The sequence below is a fragment of the Diceros bicornis genome, chromosome 7 (genome assembly GCF_020826845.1).
Source record: "Diceros bicornis minor isolate mBicDic1 chromosome 7, mDicBic1.mat.cur, whole genome shotgun sequence".
NCBI classification, from domain to species: Eukaryota; Metazoa; Chordata; class Mammalia; order Perissodactyla; family Rhinocerotidae; genus Diceros; species Diceros bicornis.
The window spans coordinates 57714910-57737846 of record NC_080746.1 but is presented as its reverse complement, the minus strand read 5'-3'; the positions used below and the strand labels follow the sequence as shown (position 1 = coordinate 57737846).

At 35.6% G+C, this 22937-nt stretch overlaps 1 protein-coding gene across 1 annotated transcript in view; it reads right to left on the bottom strand.

Moving 5' to 3' along the window:
- FCHSD2 (FCH and double SH3 domains 2) overlaps positions 1–22937 on the bottom strand; it is a 254614-nt gene that overhangs the window by 208624 nt on the left and 23053 nt on the right. Inside the window, exon 3 of the mRNA XM_058545654.1 lies at positions 6321–6366. Within this exon, the coding sequence (XP_058401637.1) occupies positions 6321–6366 (46 nt within the window). The remainder of the gene's footprint in view (positions 1–6320; positions 6367–22937) is intronic.

Sequence of the window (22937 nt, the reverse complement as noted above, 5' to 3'; positions counted from 1 at the left end):
AAAAAAAAAAGAGGAGGATTGGCATGGATGTTAGCTCAGGGCTGATCTTTCTCACTAAATAAATAAATAAATAAATAAATATTCCAGAACATTACTTAACACCATAAGCAAACTTCAGGGTAGCAATGAATTTCTTAAATGGGACATAAAAAACACTGACTATAAAAGAAAATAAATTAGATTTCACTAAAATTAAGAACTTATTTTCATTAAAAGAAACAATTACTAGATAAAAAAGTAGCCACAAAACATGACATTTCTGCATAAGACTGAAGAGCTATCTGTAATACATAACATCTGATAAAGGATTCAAATCCAGGATATATAAAGAACACTATCAATCAATAAGAAAAAGGCTAACAAGAGACTTTAAGAGGTACTTCACACAAGATATCCAAATGCCCAATCAATATATGAAAAGCTCAACTTCATTAGTCATCAGGAAAATGCTAATCAAATCCATAATTCTTTACCACTATATACTCACCAGAGAAGCTAAAATGAAAAACAGATAAAACCACAGTTTTAAAGCAACTATAACTCTCATTCACTGCTGTTAGGAGCGTAATTTGCAATAACCACTTTAGAAAACCATTTCATAATATCTTCCCATGCTGCATAACACATACTCTATTACACAGCAAATCCACTCCTTAGGTATATGCCCAACAGACCACACTCATGGTGATCAAAAGACATATACAAGAATGTTCACAGTGGCACTATTCGTAATGATTATAGCCATGATAATGGCTGTAATTAGAAAGACAGAGAAGGACAACCACTAGTGAGGACATGAAAGAACTGGAACCTTCATACGTCGCTGGTGGAGATGGAAAATTGTAAAGCCATTTGGAAAACAGTTTTTCTATTTCCTAAACAAGTTAAACATAAACTTACCAAATGGCCTGGAAATTCCATTCCTAGGTATATACCCAAGAAGATGACAACATATGTCCAAATAAAGACTAGTATGTGAATGTTTACAGCAGCATTATAGATAATGGCCAAAAATGGAAACAAACCAAGTATTCATCAATTAGTGAATGGATAAACAAAATGTAGTATATATCTGCATTATGAAATATTACTCACCAATTAAAAGGAATGAATTACCAATACATGATAAAACATGTATGAACTTCAAAAGCATTTACTAAGTAAAAGAAGGTAGATGAGACTAGATACTATAAGAGTATGTTTTTATGACAAATCCAGAGAAGGCAATTTATAGAGATATAAAACTGACAGTCGATGTGGGCAACAGAGATTGACCGGAAACAGGTACAGGAAACCCACTGGGTGATGGATTGTGCTGATGGTTGCATAACTCTATAAATTTACTAAAAATCATTTAATTATACACTAAAAATGGATGAATTTTTAATCATATGTAAATTATGCCTCACAAAAGTATTTTTAAAAAGTAACCAGCAAGGGACAGCAAATGGGGAGCTATAAATGAAACAAGTTTGGTAATATATTGGTAATAGTTGAAACTCGCTAATAAGTATTCCTTGTTCTAATTCCTTCTACTTTCATATATGCTTGAAAATTTTTCATAATAAAAAGTTTTAAAAAATAGATAAGAAAATAAACCACCCAATTTTAAAAAATCAGCAAAAGATTTGAACAACCACGTCACCAAAGAATACGTATGTATAGCAAATAAACACATGAAAATGATGCTTAACATCATTAGCTATTAGGTAGATACAAAATAAAACCACAATGAATACCACTATAAACCTTTTACAATATCTAAAATTGAAAAGACTAACTATACCCAGTGTTGGGGAGGATGCAGAGCAACTGGTACTCTCATATACTACTGGTGGGAATGTAAAATGGTACAAACTCTTTCTAAAGTTTGGCAGATAAGTTAAAAATGACCCAGCCATTCTACTCCTATGTTATTTACCCAAGGGAAATGAAAATATCTGTCTATACACAAATGTTCATAGCAGCTTTATTTATAATATCCAAAAAATAGAAACAACTCAAATGTCGATCAAAAAGTGAATGGATAAATAAATTGTGCTATATCCATATAATGGAATACTATTGAACAATAAAAAGAAATGAACTATTAATACATACAACAACATAGATAAACTGCAAAATAACTAAGATAAATGAAAGAAGGCAGACAAAAAAGAGTACATACTGTATGATTCCAATTATATAGAATTAAATTAAAATTATAAAAACTGCAAACTAATCTATGGTGATAGAAAGTAGATTAGTGGTTTGCCTGAGGATGATGGGGAAAAGGGAATCAAGGAGGGGTGAGTGGAAGGGAGGGATTATAATGGGACACGAGGAAACTTTTGCAGGTTACAGACATGTTCATTACCTTGATTGTGATGATAGTTTCGTAGGTATACACATATGTCAAATCTTATCAATTTGTAAGTTGTGCAGTTTATTGTGTGTCAATTATATCTCAATAAGGCGGCTTAAAAAAAAAAGCCAGTATAGTGGACACTTGTGTGAGAGTGAGGGCAGTAAACGGGGGGGAACAAGAGAGATTTCTGGGGTGGTGTTAATGTTCTGTTTCTTGATCTGGGTGCTAGTTATATCAATCAGTGAGTTCACTTTGAAAATTCATGGATCTGTAGACTTAGAATTTGCACACTTTTCTGTATGCATGTTAACACGTCAAATTTTAAAAAGCTTATTAAAAAGAAAATGAGATACTACAATCTATCGAACTGTCACTCATTTTAGAGAATATCAAGTGTTGGCAAAGATGTGGAGCAACTGGAACTCTCATACATTGCTGTTGAAAGTGTAAACTGGTACAATCACTCTGGAAAACCAGCTATATCCACTAAAGTAGAACATACATATATACCCAATGACCCAGCAGTTTTACTCCTAGATTCTGACAGAAATGCATCCATATGTCCATCAAAAGATATGTATAAAACTTTTGCTTAGAAGTATTAGTCAAAATCATCCAAAACTGGAAAGAACTCAAATTTTAATAATCAGGGGCCGGCCCCACGGCTTGGCAGTTAAGTGCACGCACTCCGCTACTGGCGGCCCGGGTTCAGATCCCGGGCGCGCACCAATGCACCGCTTCTCCGGCCACGCTGAGGCCGCGTCCCACATACAGCAACTAGAAAGCTGTGCAACTATGACGTACAACTATCCACTGGGGCTTTGGGGAAAAAAAGGAGGAGGATTGGCAATAGATGTTAGCTCAGAGCCGGTCTTCCTCAGCAAAAAGAGGAGGATTAGCATGGATGTTAGCTCAGGGTTGATCTTCCTCAAAACAAAAAAACACGGAGGTAAAAAAAAAAATTTTAATAATCAATAAACAGGAAAAGCAAATTGATATATCATTCAGTGAATACCATATTGTAATGAAAAAGAATGAACTACTCCTACGTGCAACAACATGTGTGAAGCTCAAAAACTTAATGCTGAATGAAAGAAATCAGACACAGAAGTGTACATACTACATGATGCCATTTAGTTTAAGTTCAACAGCAATCAGAAATCCAAAGGTAACAACAATTCTGATAAAAGTCAGTATACTGATTACCACTGCAAGGTATGAGTAATGAATGCTTCTGGGGCCCTGGTAACGTTCTAAATCTTAATCTGGATAGTAGTTATACAACTGTGTTCACTACGTAAAAATTTATTGAACAGTATACTCAAGATTTGTCCATCTTACTGTATATATGTTATTTTTCAATTTAAAAAATTTACACCCCTGGGCCGGCCCCGTGGCTTAGCGGTTGGGTGCGCGCGCTCTGCTGCTGGCGGCCCGGGTTCGGATCCCGAGTGTGCACCGACGCACCGCTTCTCTGGCCATGCTGAGGCCGTGTCCCACATACAGCAACTAGAAGGATGTGCAACTATGATGTACAACTATCTACTGGGGCTTTGGGGGGAAAAAAATAAAAATAAAATAAAATAAAATTTACACCCCAAAATTTGAACTCTACACTGAGCCAGGGAAAGAAAGAAAAAGAAACAGAAACAGATAGGAAATAGCTGTCCTCTCTGACCATACCCTATCACCAATGAGGGTATGTCTTCAGACAGGGAATGCAAATAATAAGCCTGATATAATCACTGCATACTGGCAAAATCCATAGAAAGAATGTGTCAATTATTTTAGAGGTTTCTCTACTATTGACAAGAAATAAAAAAACTTTTTAGGCAACCAAAGAAGAGCATAGAGATAGCTTTGTCTACATGCATAAGAAGTAAATTGAAAAATTAATTGGGAAAATATTGAAGAGTATGAAGAACTGAGAAAAATCATCTAAAAGGCAAACATGACAAATAAGAAGATTTAGTAAACTGCCTCTCCATAAATATGCTTGCTTGATCCAAGAAGAGAGACACTGGAACATTTTAATTTCTGAATATGATTATTTCATGAAATTTTGAAATATACATCATCACGTACCTTATACAGTTTACATACATTATTATATAGACAAAACCAGGTATAATCTACTTGAAAGACATTTAAAGAAATTTTTCAAAAGTAAATTTGCTCTGTAAAATGTAATTCCACTGTACTGTGTACATACACATATACACAGAAACAATAAAAATATATATGTATTTAACTGAATAAGAGTAGAAGTCGAAATATATCATTTAGAGTTAGAAAAGTAACAAAGGCATTAAAATAGTGCCAAATTATATTGGAAAGAGCAGGCTGGAAAAGAATCGCTTAGGAAGCGAATTTCTCATTTATTATAAGAAGTAATCAAGCAACAATGTCTAGAGTTGATAAATCAAGAATCAGTTATATGCACATTATTTAAAAATATGAAAATGATCACCACAAGAACCAAAATAAGCATCTGCTTTTAATCATTTTTCTGAGAATGGAGACTGGAATTAGGGCAGAGGACTGCTACTTTTCATACTATTCAATGTACTATTTTACATTTTTAATCATGAACCTGTCCTATTTGTTTGATTACTAAAACTTTTAAATCATGTTACAGAAGAATATATCATACAAAAATGTGTATTTTGTACTAAATTTTAAAAGCAGATCATATACTTAGATCCCAATGGAAACATTCTGGTAAAGGGACTATATGGAAACACATTTGTAAAGGGCATATAAGTGTCCCTAATTCACAGGTTTATTGAGAGGATTAAATCAGATAACAAATGTAAAATAATCAGCAAAGTGCCTGGGACAACGTAAGGATTCAATAAATGTTAGCTATCATTGCTAATATTTATTATACATGGATAGAATAAAGGTTCAACACTAATATTAGAACTGATGCTATTCATTATGTAAAGTACCTGATATAAAATAAGCACTCAATAACTAATGACTGAATTAATGAATGTATGAGTCTATCATGCTTTCAAGGAACAGACACTGCTCTTCTAAAACTATTAAATAAAATACAGACAGACCTACTTGGCTAACTACAATGAAATTAGAATAAAACTAAAACCAAAACCTGACAAAATATCAAGAAAATTATGCCCCAATTTCATTATTTAAAATAAAAATAACAATAGCAGCAGCAGCAATAGCAGTTACCATGTACTGCATTTCCTGGGTGTTAAATTTTCCTTCTAATACTCTTCCGTATTCTTAAATTTTGTTACAAATACTACTGTCATAATTTTTTTGGGTGGGGGATCAATTTTAGAATTCTACTCCACACAGAAAGCAACTGCTTACAAGTGCCAAAATTTCCAAATTATGTTAAACAGTTTTTGTACAAGGAAGCGTAGGTTTAAATCTTACATATCCACAAAATGATATATCAATACAATTTTTTCCTGGCACATTTAGCTATCTGGGAGCAAGTAACGATTTTAATTAAAATAAAAGAAGGAAATACTTAAATTCCCCTAGAAATAGCACCATACCATCCATTGAACAGGATGCTTGTTTCAGACAACATCAGTGAAAGCACACCATTTTCTATCAACAGGGACCTAATGAGAAATAAATGCCTGCTTGAACAAAAATAACAATTAACCTTTCATAAAACTGCAGAGAACGGGACAATATAAGGGAGAATTAATACATATACTTGTAAAATGCATTATTATTTATACTTATAAATACTTTAAAAATACTGTACATATTATCTTCTCCCAGAAGGTTCACAACCTTCTTTGTAAAAAGGTGCAGCTTAGCTCTTCATCTGAAGATTCGAATGGAGCAAAAGGGGGATCAAAGTGAGATAGCCCGAAATAAGAAAAAAAGGAGGATGCAGGGACTACAAGGCTTCTCTCCAACCATACATGCCCATGAGCCAAAGAAGACGTACAGCTAGGATGGGGACCTCCATTTCCAAGCTTACCTGTGCATACTCTCTTTCAATAGCAGCCTTCTTCTGACTGAATGTCCTAAAAACACAAATAAAAATTCATTACCAAAAGTATAACAATAATTTCATGCAAATTTATCAATACACCCTCAAATACTGCCTGGTAAGTTGTGCTGAGGGAAGAGACAATATTTATTTCATTCATCTTCTGTGCCTAGGATACTGCTGACATCAGAGACTCTGGAGTCAGACAATCTGCATTCAAATCCTCGCTCCACCACTTACTAGCTATACAACCTTGGTCAAGTCACTTGACTTCTCTGTGCCTCAGTTTCCTCCTTAGTAAAATGGGGATAGTAACAGTACCCATCTCATAGGGATAGTGTAAAATTCAGTTAATTAAAATACAAAAAGTGCTCAAAATAGTGTCTAACACACAGCAAAAGCTATATAAATGTTAGCTTTTGTTATAAGAATGACTAGTACAATTAGCCACTAAAAATGTTTACTGAGACTAGTACAATTAGCCACTAAAAATGTTTACTGAACTTAACAACCAATGTAGAGGGAACTACAGAAAACAAGATGAAAATCAAATATTGCCATCAGCTTCTCAACATGAAAAACAGTCAAATCATTTCCTTCACTCCAGTCTTTACAAGTGTTACAAAACAAAGTACAAGGCCACTACATGTTGTGGTATGATGGGAGCACCCTTTCTACACATTTATTACATTTCATAGATTCTATGATAAATACTTTTCACATCTTAACATTTATATTGGGACTCATCTTTTAATAATGATTGGCAGTATTTTCTTCTATCTTAACAATACATGAAATCACGGTGTACCTTACAAGCCATAGGCAAAGACAGAGTCAACGAAATATGATAATACTGATGATTTACCTTGAATAGTCTGAGTTTAAAGACTCTTCTGGGGGCCGGCCCCATGGCTTAGCGGTTAAGTGCGCGCACTCCGCTGCTGGCAGCCCGGGGTTCGGATCCCGGGCGCGCACCGACGCACCACTTCTCCGGCCATGCTGAGGCCATATCCCACATACAGCAACTAGAAGGATGTGCAACTATGACATACAACTATCTCCTGGGGCTTTGGGGGAAAAAAAAGAGCAGGACTGGCAATAGATGTTAGCTCAGAGCCGGTCTTCCTCAGCAAAAAGAGGAGGATTAGCACAGATGTTAGCTCAGGGCTGATCTTTCTCACAAAAAAATAAATAAATAAAGACTCTTCTGTTATGTGCCAGGTATCTGTGCTCTTAAAGGCCTTCATTAAGGCACAGATATCAGAGTAAAAGATGAAAACATAAAGAAGAGAGCTGGAAAAATATTAATGGGTGCTAAAATTAAACAGATGGACAAGAACAAGTGGTGGCAAGGATGTGGAGAAATTAGAACTCTCATACAGTGCTGGTGGGAATGTAAAATAGTACAGCTGCTTTGGAAAATAGTCAGGGAGTTTCTCAAAACGTTAAACATGTAGTTACCATATGACCCAGCAGTTCTATTCCTAGGTATATCCCCCCAAAACTTAAAACATATGTTTACACAGAAACCTGTAAAGGGATGTTCATAGCAGCATTATTCATAACAGCCAAAAAGTGGAAACAACCCAAATGTCCATACTGATGAACGGATAAATAAGATGTGGTATATTCATATGATGGAATATTATTCAACCACTTAAAACACATTTAAAAAAAACCAGAATGGGGGCTGGCCCGGTGGCATAGTGGTTAAGTTCACGCTCTCCGCTTTGGCGGCCCAGGGTTCACAGGTTAAAATCCAGGGCATGGACCAATGCACTGCTCATCAAGCTATGCTGTGGCAGCGTGCCACATACAAAATGGAGGAAGATGGGCACAGATGTTAGCTCAGAGCCAGTGTTCCTCAGCAAAAAGAGGAGGATTGGCAACAGATGTTACCTCAGGGCCAATCTTCCTCCCCCCACCCCCAAAAAAAGAATGAAATACTGATACATGCCCAAATATGGATGAATCTCAAAAACACTAAGTAAAGGAAGCCAGACGTAAAAGGCCACATATTATGTGATTCCATTTACACAAAATGCCCAGAATGGGCAAGTCCATAGAGATATGAAGCAGATCAGTGGTTGCCACGGGTTGGGGAGTTGAGGTAAGTTTGCCATTATTCCAAAAGTTTTTTTCTTTTAATTAGATAATTTGATTATAAAGTTCATATGGAAAAATGAGCATTTAAGAATAGCTACAATAGTTCTGAAAAAGAATAATATTTAAAAAGACCTAAACTCATCAGAGAGTAAAAATTAATTTTAAAAGCAACAATAATTAAAACAGTTTGGTAACAGAACATGAGTAAACAGAGAAATAATGAAACAGATTAGAAATACACCCAAATACACATAAAAATTTAGTAACTAAAAAGATGACATTTTGATTCAAAGGGGAAAAGATGGATTATTTAATAAATTGTATTGGGACAATTTTACAGGAAGATGCAATGTTAAGTAAACAGAAAAGTTACAGAATGATGTATATAGTATACTATCTTTTCATATAAAAATGTTTACCCATATATGCTGGATTATGATAATTACAGTATTTCTCAATTACAACAGCCCCTCAAATGAAAAACTGTTGCGTGGAAAACTGCCTACTGTGGTCCCCTTAGGAATCACTGTGATAGAATTCCTGCAAGATTTAACATGAAAGTGGCCTAACAATGGCTCCATATGAAGAAAGGAACTGGTGGTAGCAGTAGAAGAAAGAACTTTTAGTGCATTCTTGTTTGTATTATTTGAATTTATACCATGTGTATATGTATATATTTTTTATTGAGGTGAAATTTACATGACGTATAGTTAACCATTTTAAAGTGTACGATAGCATTTAGTGCATTCACAATGTATGCAACCACCACCTACTTTCAAAACCTTTTAACCACTCCAGAAGAACACTCTATACCCATTAAGTAATCATTCTCCATTTCCCCCTCCCCTTACTCCCTGGCAACAACTAATCTAATTTTCTGTCTCTACAGATTTGCCTTTCCTGAATATTTCATATAAAAGGAATCATACAATACGTGATCTTTTGTATCCTGCTTTTTTTACTTAGTATGTTTTCAAGGTTCATCCAAGTTGTAGAAAGTATCAATACATATTTCATTCCTTTTTATGACTGAATAATATTCCACTGCATGGATATACTACAATTTGTTTATCCATTCATCCACTGATGGACATTCGGATTGTTTCCACGTCTTCACACTTATGAATATTGCTGCTATAAACATTCGTTTATAAGTTTCCGTAGAGAGATATGTTTTAAGTTCTCTTGGGTATATACCGAAAAGCAGAACTGCTAGGTCATATGGTAATTCTATGTTTAACTTTTTGAAGAACCATCAAACTATTTTCCATTATGGCAGTACCATTTTACATTCCCACTGCATATTTTTTAAATTTAACAGTTAAATAAAACAAACTAACTTTTCAAAATAAATTATATTACATTCATTCAGAAGAATCCCATATGGCAACTGGTATGCAAAGATGTCCTCAATTAATTCATGCAATAAACACTCACTGAGTGGCTATCGTGGGCCAGACACTGTATAGGTACCAGTGATAGAGCAATGAATAAGACACACATTAAGTAGGACTAACAAATAGTGAGCAAATCATTTATACAAAGAATTATTTAATGATAAATGGGATAATTATAAGTACTATGAAGGAAGCTACAATATATTATCTAGTATTTTTAAAAAGCTTCAGAAGAGTATGTAAAGCAAGATCTTGTTTTATCTTAAAAACATATTAATATATACCTCCATTTAATACAGATACCCATATACACTCACAAATACCCGGAAAATACATATGGGGGGGAGGACACTCAGTGAATATATGCCAAATTTTTACTGTTAAGCGAAGGGGGCATGGGACTCTTATTGTCTTCTCTGATCCTATGTTTTTTTTCCAATAATCATCTATTATCTTTATAATCAGAAAAAATTAAAGATATAAAAGCACTGTTTTCAATCAAATCACAGACATATGAAAAAAATATATAAATTCCATACCATACAGAAAGGAATACGACTAAATCCCTACAATTAATTCTTTAATAAAATCTAATGTTCTAAATAATTTTCCAAAAACAAACCTGATCAAGCCACTCTCCTAACATTTCTGAAACGACTCCTCATCACTACCAGAGTAAAAATCTAAATTCCTTTAACACAACAGAAGAGGCTGTTGACTACGAGGACTTGACTGCTAGTGTGGCTTCATCTGTGTAAAGTCCCCCATTTACACCCCAGGCCGCAGCTAAGTTTCTTAGAAAAACCAGAAGGTTCATGCTTTCAGTCTAGCAAATGTGGTCCTTTCTGCTTGGAATTTCCTCCCCCCATTACTTGGCCTAAATGTTCCTCATCCTTCAAAACAGGTTAAGCATGACTTCCCTTGAGAAGTCTTCCTGAACTCCATTTGTGATTTAGATACCCCTCCTCTGAGGTCCTCCAGCATTTTGTAATATAGCACCTGCTTCAAGTGCTGCAATTGACTATGGAGTTCCCTGAGAGCAATGAGTGTGCTTTGTATTTATACGTGTAGCACAATGCCTGAACACTGCAGAAGTTCAATAAATGTTTGCTGAATGAATGAAAGAACGGACAGAAACTATATAACCAGGTTTCAGACTTTTCATAAGTTTGGATTAAATAGCTCAGTAGGTTGTCTCCTGGGACGGACGAAATCAAGACCACAATCTACATCCATATGGACCAGTTAAGTTTCTTGACCTTGGTCAAAGATTATGTCAGTTAACACAGTCACTTTGTGTACATGAGCTTTAAAAACCAAGGAGGGTATGAGTGTGCAGTAAAGGATTAATCTGACCAAAGAGAGGTCTGGCCTTTGCCCTTGGCTTCTGGGAGGTCTCATCTCTAAATCTTCAGAAAGTCATGCCTGATAAGAGTGTTTATGTTTACCTGGGGACCTCAGGCCATGCCAGATAGTCTATGCTAACAACGTGATTTATTGCAGGCAAAGTATCAATAAATATCAGCTCAACTTCTGGAGGGGTTGGAGACTAAGGTCAGCCACATGGGCAGTAAATCATATCTAAGTGACCAAATACACCTCTTCCTTTGGCTGATTTTAAAATAGACCCTTTTGCTATAATAAACCATAACCTTGAGTAAACTTTCAGTGAGTTCTGTGAGTCCTTCTAGCAAATTACTGAATCTGAGGGTGGTCTTGGGGACGCCAATGTTGCAAGTCATGTCAGAAGTGAGGGTGGCCTTAGAGACCTCGAAACTTGCAATTGGTGTCAGAAGTGAGAGTTGTCTTGGGGACTCCCTAACTCTGCAATTCATCACCAGGATAAGCAAACCACCTAAGAATGTTCAAATTACTAATGGTGGTAGTGGAGATGGGATATCATTAACCATAATGAGGAAGTTAAAAATAAAAATAAACACACCCACCAAAATGGCTACAATTGAAAAGACTGATAACTATAAATATCAGTGAGGATATAAAGCAATTAAACTCTAACATGTTGGTAGGAATGTAAAATGGTACAACCACTTCGGGAAAAAATCTAGTATTTCTTATGTAACTAAACATACATCTATATTGACATAGCAATTCTAATACTAGGCATTTACCAAAAGAAATGAAAACATAACACCTTTATTCATAAATAGCCATAAATAGGAAACAGTCCACATGTCTACCAGTGGGATAATAGATCAACAAACAGTGATACGTTCTTACAATAGAATACAACTCAGCAATAAAAACAAATGACCTACAAGATGACCACCCAATTTTACTACTCTGTGTTAGCTGACCTCTGTTATTTTATAATCCACAGTGTTTAAATATAACTAATATTAGGACATAAAAAATAATTTTTTAGCACAGACAGCAAACTGGGATAAGGGAACTAGTGCTTATACTATCAGCATTTGACAACTCTTTCATAAAGAAACTGTCATAATTTTGCTCTGGAATACAATGCCTGGTTTTGTTTTGTTTTTTTTGGGGGGGGGTATTATTACAGTAAATATGGCAACAGCATTAAAATGATACATGAGAATAAAAATTTTTTTTTTAAACAAAGCAAGCAGAATGTAGAATGAACAACTGAAGCTATACAAGTCTGGCGGAGACGAAATTATCTGGCTCCTAATAAAAAATATTAATTCACCAACAACACTCATTGAGTATCTTCTGAATTTCAGGTATTCTACTAAATACACACTGGGAATATAAAGATGAATGAGACATGGACTCTGCTCTTGAGGGATTCATTAGCACAAGGTACAAACAGATGATGCCAAGACCCACAAATGCTATAGTCATAGAATGAAAAGTAGAAAGTGTTCTTATTTCTTACTAATTGGTAGCCTTGGGCAAGTTAATTTTCCTGACTGTGCTTCAGTTTCCTATCGATTAAATGGGAATAAAAAGAACACCTACCTCATAGGATTATTATGAGGATTAAATGAGTACATATTTGTAAAGAACTTAGAACAGACTTGGCACATAGTAAATGCTAGAAAATTATTTGGTAAGTGAAAATATCACATTACACAGTTTATAATTATGAAATTTAATCCAGTTTAAATATTTTGACTAAATGAATTAGCAAAGCACTAACCAAAATATACATTTTATGTACTTCTGGTCTTAAGATGACAAAGCAATCAGAATCTCCCTTTTCTCAAAAATTACCCAAAAGCAACAAAGAGAATAAAAAACATAAATGCAAACATGATCTCCAACAAAACTAGGAAATATGTGAAATGTAATGGAAGACAGGCCAAGAGAGAGACAATTAAACTGGAAAAAGAGGGTAAATATAAAGCATGAGGCTCCAAAACTCATAGGGGGGGTGGGGGGAAGTACATTTCTTCAAGTGCACTTCCTGAGCTATAGAATTTAAACCACATTTGCAACAACAAAAACAGGGGACATGAGCTGGTGGGGGGACTTTGCTGTTCATAGTTTGAAGAAGCAGAAGAGACAGAACTAAATTAGGAATTACACAAACAAGCTACACTGGCAGAAATTAGGCTGCTGGTGTGGCAAAAAGAGAGTGAGACAGCCTGCACTACGAACTGCTCTGCAGCAGCCAATCTTCCCTGACTGAAGAGAAATAAAATAAATTCATATACACAACCCTGGCTGTAAAGAAAATTACTGTAAATTTGGAAGACAGTAGCTACCCTGAGATACCTACTTCTGAGATCTTAAAAAGTAGTATAAGAAACACCCTCTTGGGCCAGCCCCAGTGGCCTAGTGATTAAGTTTGGCATGCTCCGCTTCGGCGGCCCAGGGCAGTTCCCAGGCGTGGACCTACACCACTCTTTCGTTGGTGGCCATGCTGTGGTGGTGGCTCACATATAAAAAGAGGAAGATTGGCAGAGGATGTTAGCTCAGGGCGAATCTTCCTCAGTGAAGAAAAAAAAAAAAATAACACCCTCTTCATTCAAAAATAAATAACCAGAAAGGGCGCCAGCCCCATGGCATAGCAGTTAAGTTCGAGCACTCCACTTCAGTGGCCTGGGGTTCACAGTTTCAGATCCCGGGCATGGACCAACGCACCACTTGTCAAGCCATGCTGTAGCAGGCATCCCACATATAAAGTAGAGGAAGATGGCCACTGATGTTAGCCCAGGGCCAATCTTCCTCAGCAAAAAGAGGAGGACTGGCAACAGATGCTAGCTCAGGGCTAATCTTCCTCACACGAAAAAATAAATAAATAAACGTAAATAACCAGAAAGGAAGCAAGAACAGAATCTATGCAAGTATAAATTTTTTTTTAATTTCCTTTTTATTGTAAACACCACATTAACTTGAAATATTAACAATGCCCGCTATGACAACTTTCAAAAATTTTTTTTTTTTTCTGAGGAAGATCAGCCCTGAGCTAACATCCATGCCAATCTTCCTCTTTTTGCTGAGGAAGACCAGCCCTAAGCTAACATCTATTGCCAATCCTCCTCCTTTTTTTTCCCCTTTTTCTCCCCAAAGCCCCAGTAGATAGTTGTATGTCGTAGCTACACATCCTGCTAGCTGCTGTATATGGGACACGGCCGCAGCATGGCCCGACAAGTGGTGCGTCGGTGCACGCCCGGGATCCGAACCCTGGCCGCCAGTAGTGGAGTGCATGCACTTAACCGCTAAGCCACGGGGCCGGCCCCACAAGTATAAAATTTTAAAAAGAAAACAGAACAGAAAAAACACAGTAGCCAAAGGACACTCACGAGAAAAATGCTGCCACTGAGCAGATGAAATATGTAACCAAATATTTCAAACGCATTTTTAAAACTTAAATAATAATTTTTAAAACACTAATGAAGCAAATACCACTTCCAGATAGAATTATAGAATGTCAAAGTCACAAAGGCACAGCAGTGGCGAAAGTGGGCATCCTGACTTGTTCCTGATCTTAGGGGGAAAGCTTTCAGTCTTTCACCATTGAGTATAACATTACTTCCGGGTTTTTTATATGTGCCCTTTATCATGTTAAGGAAGTTTCCTTCTATTCCTAGTTCCCTGAGTGTTTTTATCCTGAAATGGTGTTGAATTTTGTCAAATGCTTTTTCTGCCTCTAGTGAGATGATCATGTGGGGTTTTTTCCCCTTCTTTCTATTAATATGGTATATTTCATTCACTGATTTTCTTATGATGAAACTTTGCATTGCTGGGATGAATCTCACTTCATCATAGTGTATAATCCTCCTAATGTGTTGTTGGATTCGGTTTGCTAGTACTTTGTTGAGGATTTCTGTATCAATGTTTGTAACAGGTATTATCTGTGGTTTTCTCGGTATCTTTGTCTGACTTTGGAATCAGGGTAAGGAGGACCTCAAAGAATACTATGAATTATTTGGAATTATATGTTTCATATGTTAGGAGTGTTCTCTTCCATTTTTTGGAAGAGTTTGAGAAGGACTGGTGTTAATTCTTCACTAACCATTAAGTAAAATTCACCCATGAGACCATCTAGTCCTAGACTTGTCTTTGTTGGAAGACTTTTTGATTACTGATTCAATCTCTCTACTGGTTAAAGGCCTGCTGAGAATTTCTGTTTCTTCCTGAATCAGTTTTAGTAATTTGTCTGTTTCTAGGAATTTGTCCATTTCATCTAGGTTACCATTTCATCTAGGTCACCAATTTGTTGGCATACAGTTGCTCATAGTACTCTCTTACAATCCTTTCTATTTTGGTAGAATAGGGAGTAATGTCCTCACTTTCTTTTCTGATTTTAGTTATTTGTATCTTCTCTCTCTGTTTCTTATGCTAGATAAAGGTCTTCAGTTTGTTGATCTTTTCAAAGAACTGACTTTGGTTTCACCGATTCTCTGTATTTTTTTCTTATTCTCTATTTCGTTTCTCTCTGATTTCATCTTTATTATTTTCTTCCTCCTGCTGACTTTGGGTTTAGTTTGCTCTTTTTCTAGTTCCTTAGGTGTAAAGTTAGGTTGATTTGAGATCTTTCTTCATTTTTAACATAGGTGTTTAGAGGTATAAATTTCCCCGAGTAGTTTCACTGTATACCATACGTTTTGGTATGTTGTGTTTTTTGTATTCATTCCTTTCAAAGTATTTTCCGATTTCCCTAGTGATTTCTTTTGACCCACTACTTGTTTAAGAGTACATTGTTGAATTTCCACATATTTACAAGTTTTCCAGTTTTCCTTCTGTTAACTGATTTCTATAGCTTTATTCCATTGTGGTCAGAGAAGATACTTTGTATGATTTTGATCTTTTAAAACGTATTGATAGGGCCGGCCCCGTGGCTTAGCGGTTAAGTGCGCGCACTCCGCTACTGGCGGCCCGGGTTTGGATCCCGGGCGCGCACCGACGCACCGCTTGTCCAGCCATGCTGAGGCCGCGTCCCACGTACAGCAACTAGAAGCATGTGCAACTATGACATACAACTATCTACTGGGGCTTTGGGGAACAAAAAGGAGGAGGATTGGCAATAGATGTTAGCTCAGAGCCGGTCTTCCTCAGCAAAAAGAGGAGGATTAGCATGGATGTTAGCTCAGGGCTGATCTTCCTCACACAAAAAAAATAAAAAATAAAAAAATATTTTAAAAAAATTAAAAAAATAATAAAATGTATTGATAATTTTTATGGCCCAACTTATGGTCTATTCTGGAGAATATTCCACATGCACTTGAGAAGAATGTATATTCTGCTTTGTTGGGTGGAATGTTCTGAATATGTCTGTGAGGTGTAGTTGGCTTATAGTATTTTTCAATGGAAAAGAACTGATGGTCCAGACACAAACCCAAACTTCTATGGCCAACTGATTTTCAACAAGGATGCCGAGACCATTCAAAGGGGAAAGAACAGTCTCTTCAACAGATGGTGCTAGGACAACTGGATTTCCACATACAAAAGAATAAAGTTGGATCCCTATCTCATTCCAAATATAAAAAACTCAAATTGGATCAAAGGCCTAAATGTAAAAGCTAAAACTATAAAACTCTTAAAAGAAACCATAGGAGCAAATCTTCAGGACCTTGGATTTGGCAATGGATTCTTAGATGCAACATTAAAATCACAATCAACAAAAGAAAAAACAATAAAATGGACTTCATCAAAATTAAAAATGTTTGTGCATCAAAGGACATTATCAAGTATATGAAAAGACAAGGGAATGGGAGAAATATTTGCAAATCATATATCTGATAAGGGTCTAATATCCAGAATATATAAAGAACTCTTACAAATCTACAACAAACAGTCTAATTTTAAAATGGGCAAAAGTATTAAACAGACATTTCTCCAAAGATATACAAATGGTCAATAAGCACATGAAAAGATGTTCAACATCACTAGTTATTAGGGAAATGCAAATCAAAACCACAATGAGATATCACTTCATACCCATTAGGATGGCTATAAAACAAACAAAAACAAAATGGAAAAAAACCAATATTGACCAGGATGTGGAGAAATAAGAACCTTCACACATTGCTAGTGAGAATGTAAAATGGTGCAGTTGCTGTGGGAAATAGCTTGGCACTACCTCAAAAAGTTAAACATAGAATTTACTATATAATGCAACAATTCCATTCCTCAGTATATACTCAAAAGAACTGAAAACAGATTTAAAACAAAATCTCATAACAAAATTCACAGCAGCATTATTCACAACAGCCAAAAAGTGGAAACAACCCAAATGTACATCAATAGACCAATGGATAAACAAAATGTGGTATATCCATAAAATGGAATATTATTCAGCCATAAAAAGCAATAAATACTGATACACATTTCAATATGGATGAAATTCAAAAACACTATGCTAAGTGAAAGAAGCCAGTCACAAAAGACCACTGTATTCAAAGGGTTCTCCAGAGAAACAGAACAAATATGATGTGTGTATGTATAAAAAGAGATTTATTTTAAGGAATTAGCTCACATGATTATGGAGGTTGGCAAGACTAAAATCTGCAGGATGGGATAATAGGCTGCGAAACCCAGAGAAAATTCGATGCAATTTAAGTCAAAGGCCATCAGACTGGAGACCCAGGAAAAAGCTGATGATGCAGTTCAAGTCCAAAAGCCGTCTGCTGCAGAATTCTGTCTTACTCGAGGTAAGCCAGTCTTTTGCTCTCTTCAGGCCTTCAACTGACTCAATGAGACCCACTCACATTATGGTGAGCGATCTGCTTTACTCCGAGTCTCCTGATTCAAATGTTAATCTAATCCAAAAACCCCCTCAGAGAAACATCCAGAGTAATGTTTGATACATATCTGGGCACCATGGCCCTGCCAAGCTGACATATAAAATTAACCATTACAGCCATGTACTGTATGATTCCATCTATGTGAAATGTCCAGAGCACGCAAATCCATAGAAATAGAAAGCAGATTAGTCTTTTCCAGGGACTTGGGGGAGGAGGTGAAAAGGTGAGTGACTGCTTAATTGGTACGGTGTTTCTTTTTGGGGTGATAAAAATGTTCTGGAATTAGTGGTGATGGGTGCACAACATTGTGAATGTACTGGAAGTCACTGAATTGTACACTTTAAAATGGTTAAAATGGTGAACACTATGCTATGTTAATTTTACTTCAATTTTATTTACAAAAGAACTTATCTTTGTTTCCTGTGAATAAGATGTGGGCCCAAAAGTGAGAGTAAGTGTCAGCACATAAATTGTCAGATACCACTGAATAGGGCCACCTGGAGGGTCAATGGCCTTGAAAATAGAAGTTAAAGGTGAACCACAGAATTCCTAAGGGCTACAGAAGCAGTGTGCAAATGGTCAGAAAAGAGAGGAATATATGGATCAGGAAAGTGCAAGGTCAACCTTGGGAGATCCACGAGTGGTGCAAAGAACCCACAGAAGTGCTCCAAAAATCTGGCAATCTAGATGAAATGGATGAATTCCTTAAAGGACACAAATTACCAAAAACAGAAAACTTGAGAAGCCCTACAACAATTAAAAAAGTGGAATTTGTAATTAAAAGCTCATCTCTCAAAAAACAAAAACTCCAGGCCCAGATGGCTTCACTGGTTAATTCTATCAAACACTTAAGAGAGAAACAGTACCATCATACATAAACTCTTCCAGAAAGTAGAAAAGAAAGGGAATACTCGCCAATATTGAGGCTAATATTACCCCTACACCAAAACTTGATAAGACATCACCAAAAAAAAAACCACCACCACAAACCTACAGCCAATATCCCTTATAAACATAGATGTAAAAGCCCTTCACCAAATATTAGCAAATCAAATCCAGCATTATATACAAAGGATAACACATAACGACCAAGTGGGGTTTATCTGAGAAATGCAAGCATGGTTCAACATCCAAAAATTAATTAATGTAACTCACCATAAAATAAAGGAGAAAGCCATATAATCACTTCCACAGATGCAGAAAAAATATTTGACAAAAATCCAATATCACGAATTTAACCAAGGAGGTGAAAGATCTGAACACTAAAAACTATAAGACATTGAAGAAAGAAATTGAAGATGACACAAACGAATGGAGAGATATCTCATGTTCATGGATCAAAAGAATATTGTTAAAATGTCCATACTACCCAAAGCCTATAGGTTCAATACAATCTCTATCAAAATTCTAATGGCATTTTTCACAGAAATATAAAAACAATCCTAAAATTCATACAGAAACCCAAAACACTCTAAATAGCCAAAGCAATTCTGAGAAAGAACAAACTTGGAGGCATCACACTTCCTGATTTCAAACTATATTACAAAGCTATAGTAATCAAAACAGTATGGTACTGGCCTAAGAAAAAAGACATATAGACCAATGGAACAGAACAGAGAGCCCAGAAATAAACCTATGCATATATGGTCAACTAATATTTGACAAGAGAGCCAAGAATACTCAATGGGGAAAAGAGAGTCTCTTCAATAAATGGTGCTGGGAAACTGGATAACCACACGCAGAATGAAACTGAACCCCTATCTTACACCATTCACAAAAATTAACTTGAAATGGATCAAAGACTTAAATTTAAGACCGAAAACCATAAAACTCCTAGAAGAAAACACAGGGCAAAAGCTGCTTGACGTTGGTCTTGGCAATGATTTTTTGGATATGACACAAAAGCACAAGCAACAAAAGCAAAAATAAACAAGCGGGACTACATCAAACTAAAAAGCTTCTGCACAGCAAAAGAAACAATCAACAAAATGATAAGGCAACCTATGGAGTGGGAGAAAATATTTGCAAACCATATATCTTGATAAGACATTAATATCCAAAATATACAAGGAACTCGTACAACGCAAGAGCAAAATAATGACAGTAATCCTATTAAAAATGGACAGAGGACCTGAAAAGACAGTTTTCCAAAAAAGACATACAAATGACCAACAGGTACATGAAAACGTGCTCAACGAATCATCAAGGAAATGTAAATCAAACCACAATGAGATATTACTTCACACCTGTTAGAATGGCTATTATCAAAAAGACAAGAAATAAGTGTTGGCCAGTGTAGAGAAAAGGGAACTTTTTGCAGTTGGTGGGAATGTAAATTGGTACAGCCATTATGGAATGCAGTATGCAGGTTCCTCAAAAAATTAAAAATAGAACTACCATATGATTCAGTAATCCCAATTCTGGGTATATATCTGAAGGAAATGAAATTACTGTTTCAAAGAAATATCTGCACCCCCATGTTCACTGCAGCATTATTCACAATAGCCAAGACATGGAAACAGTCTAAGCGTCCACTGATAGACGAATGGATTAAGAAAATGTGGTACACACACACACACACACACACACACACACACACAGGAAATCCTGTTGTTTGCGACAACATGGATGGACCTTGAGAGCATTATGCTAAGCGAAATAAATCATACAGAGAAAGACAAACATTGCATGATCTCACTTACATGTGGAATCCAAAAAAGCTGAAATCATAGAAAGAGAGAGTAGAATAGTGGTTCCCAGGGGCTGGGGAGTTCGGGAAATGGGGAGATGTTGGTCGAAGGGTACAAACCAGTTATAGGAAGAGTAAGTTCTGGGGATCTAATGTACACCATGGCGACTATAGTTAACACTACTGTATTACATATTGAAAGTTGCTAAAAGAATAGACCTTAAATGTTCTCACCACAAAAAATAAAAAATAGTAATTATGTGATGTGATGGAAGTGTTAACTCACCTCACTGTGGTAATCATTTCACAATATATACATGTACTAAATCATCACATTAAACTTACACAATGTTCTATGTCAATTATATCTTGACATAGCTGGAAAAAAAAAGAAAAACAAAATCCAACACCATGACTTAAACAAAAACCCTCAAGAAACTAGGAACAAAAAGGAACTTCCTGGCCCTAATTGATTAAGGGCATCTATGAAAAATCTATAGCTAAAACATATGCAGTAGTGAAAGGCTCAATGCTTTTTACCTAAGACTAGGAAGAAAGCAAGAAGATAGAAAGCAAGGATATCCACTGTCACCACTTCCATTCACTATTGTATTGGAGGCCCAACACTCCAGCACAAAAGCGCAAGAAAAAGTAATGATGCATAAAAATTGGAAAAGAAAAAATAAAACTCTCTTTATTTTCAGATGACATGATTATGTACATGAAAAATATTCAGGAATCTACAAAAAAGCTACTAAACTAGTAAATATAGCAAGATCACAGGATATAAGCTAATATTCAATATTAATTTCACTTCTATATCAATAATAAAAAATTATAAAATAAAATTTTTCAATGTTCCATTTACAACAGCATCAAAAAATAAAATACTTATGAATAAATTTAACAAGAGATATGGAATACCTGTATACTGAAAACTATAAAACACTGCAAAGGGAAATTAAATAAGAAATAAATGGAAAGATATACCAAGTTCATGGATTGGAAAAGTCAATATTATTAAAATGACAATTCTCCCCAAATTGTACTACAGTCAATGCAATCCCAATTAAAATTCTAGCAGGCTTTTTGAAGAAACTGACAAGTTACTGATAAAATTTATACTGAAAACAAAAAATCTAGAATAGCTAAAACAACTCTGGAAAAGAAGAACAAGATTGGAAGACTCAGACTACCTAATTTCAAGACTTATTATAAGGCTGTAGTTAACAAAACAAAACAATATGTAGTGGCATAGGGATAGACATATAGCTCAATGAATCAAAAAAGTGTCCATGAAAGCACACACACACACAGTCATTTTCAACAAAGGTGCAAAAGCTAATTCAATGGGGAAAAGATCATTTTTCAACAAATGGTGATGAACAATTAACTTGAAATGGATCATGATGCTAAATCTTAGGAGCTAAAATTATTAAGTTCCTAAAAGAAAACATAGGAAAAATCTTTGTAACACTAGGATAATCAAAAGTTCTTAAACACAGCACAAAAAAAGCAAACCATAAAAGAAAAATTTGATAAAATAAATCTCATCCAAATTTGAAACTTTTATTCTTTGAAAGACACTGTTAAGAAAACAATAAAGCAAGCCATAGTCTATGAGAAAAACATATTTGAAACAGGGCTTGTATTGAAAATATACTAAAAAAACTTTAACAGCTCAACAAAAAGAAGTCAAATAACCCAATTTTTAAATATGGTCAAAAGGTCTGAATAGACATTTCACAAAAGAAACCATCTAAATAGTCAATAACAATGAAAAGATGTTTAACATCACTAGTCATCAGGAAAATGAAAATTAAAATGAGATACCACTAAACACCCACTAGAAGGACTAAAGTTAAGAAAACTAACAATAGCAAATGTTTATGAGGATGTGGCACAACTGGAATGCTCTTATATTGCTGACAGGAATAACAAATGGTATAGCCACTTTGGAAAACATTTTTGGCAGTTTCTCTGGGGGGGTTTTGGTTGTTTTTTTTTTTTTTTTTTGCTGAGGAAGATTAGCCCTGAGCTAATATCCACTGCCAATCTTCCTCTTTTTGTATGTGAGCCACCACCACAGCATGGCCACCGACAGACGAGTGGTGTAGGTCCGTGCCAGGGAATCAAACCTGCGCTGCCAAAGTGGAGCACAATGAACTTAACCATTAGACAACTGGGGCAGTTTCTTATAAAGTTAAAAAACATTTATTAAGGGACCCAGCAA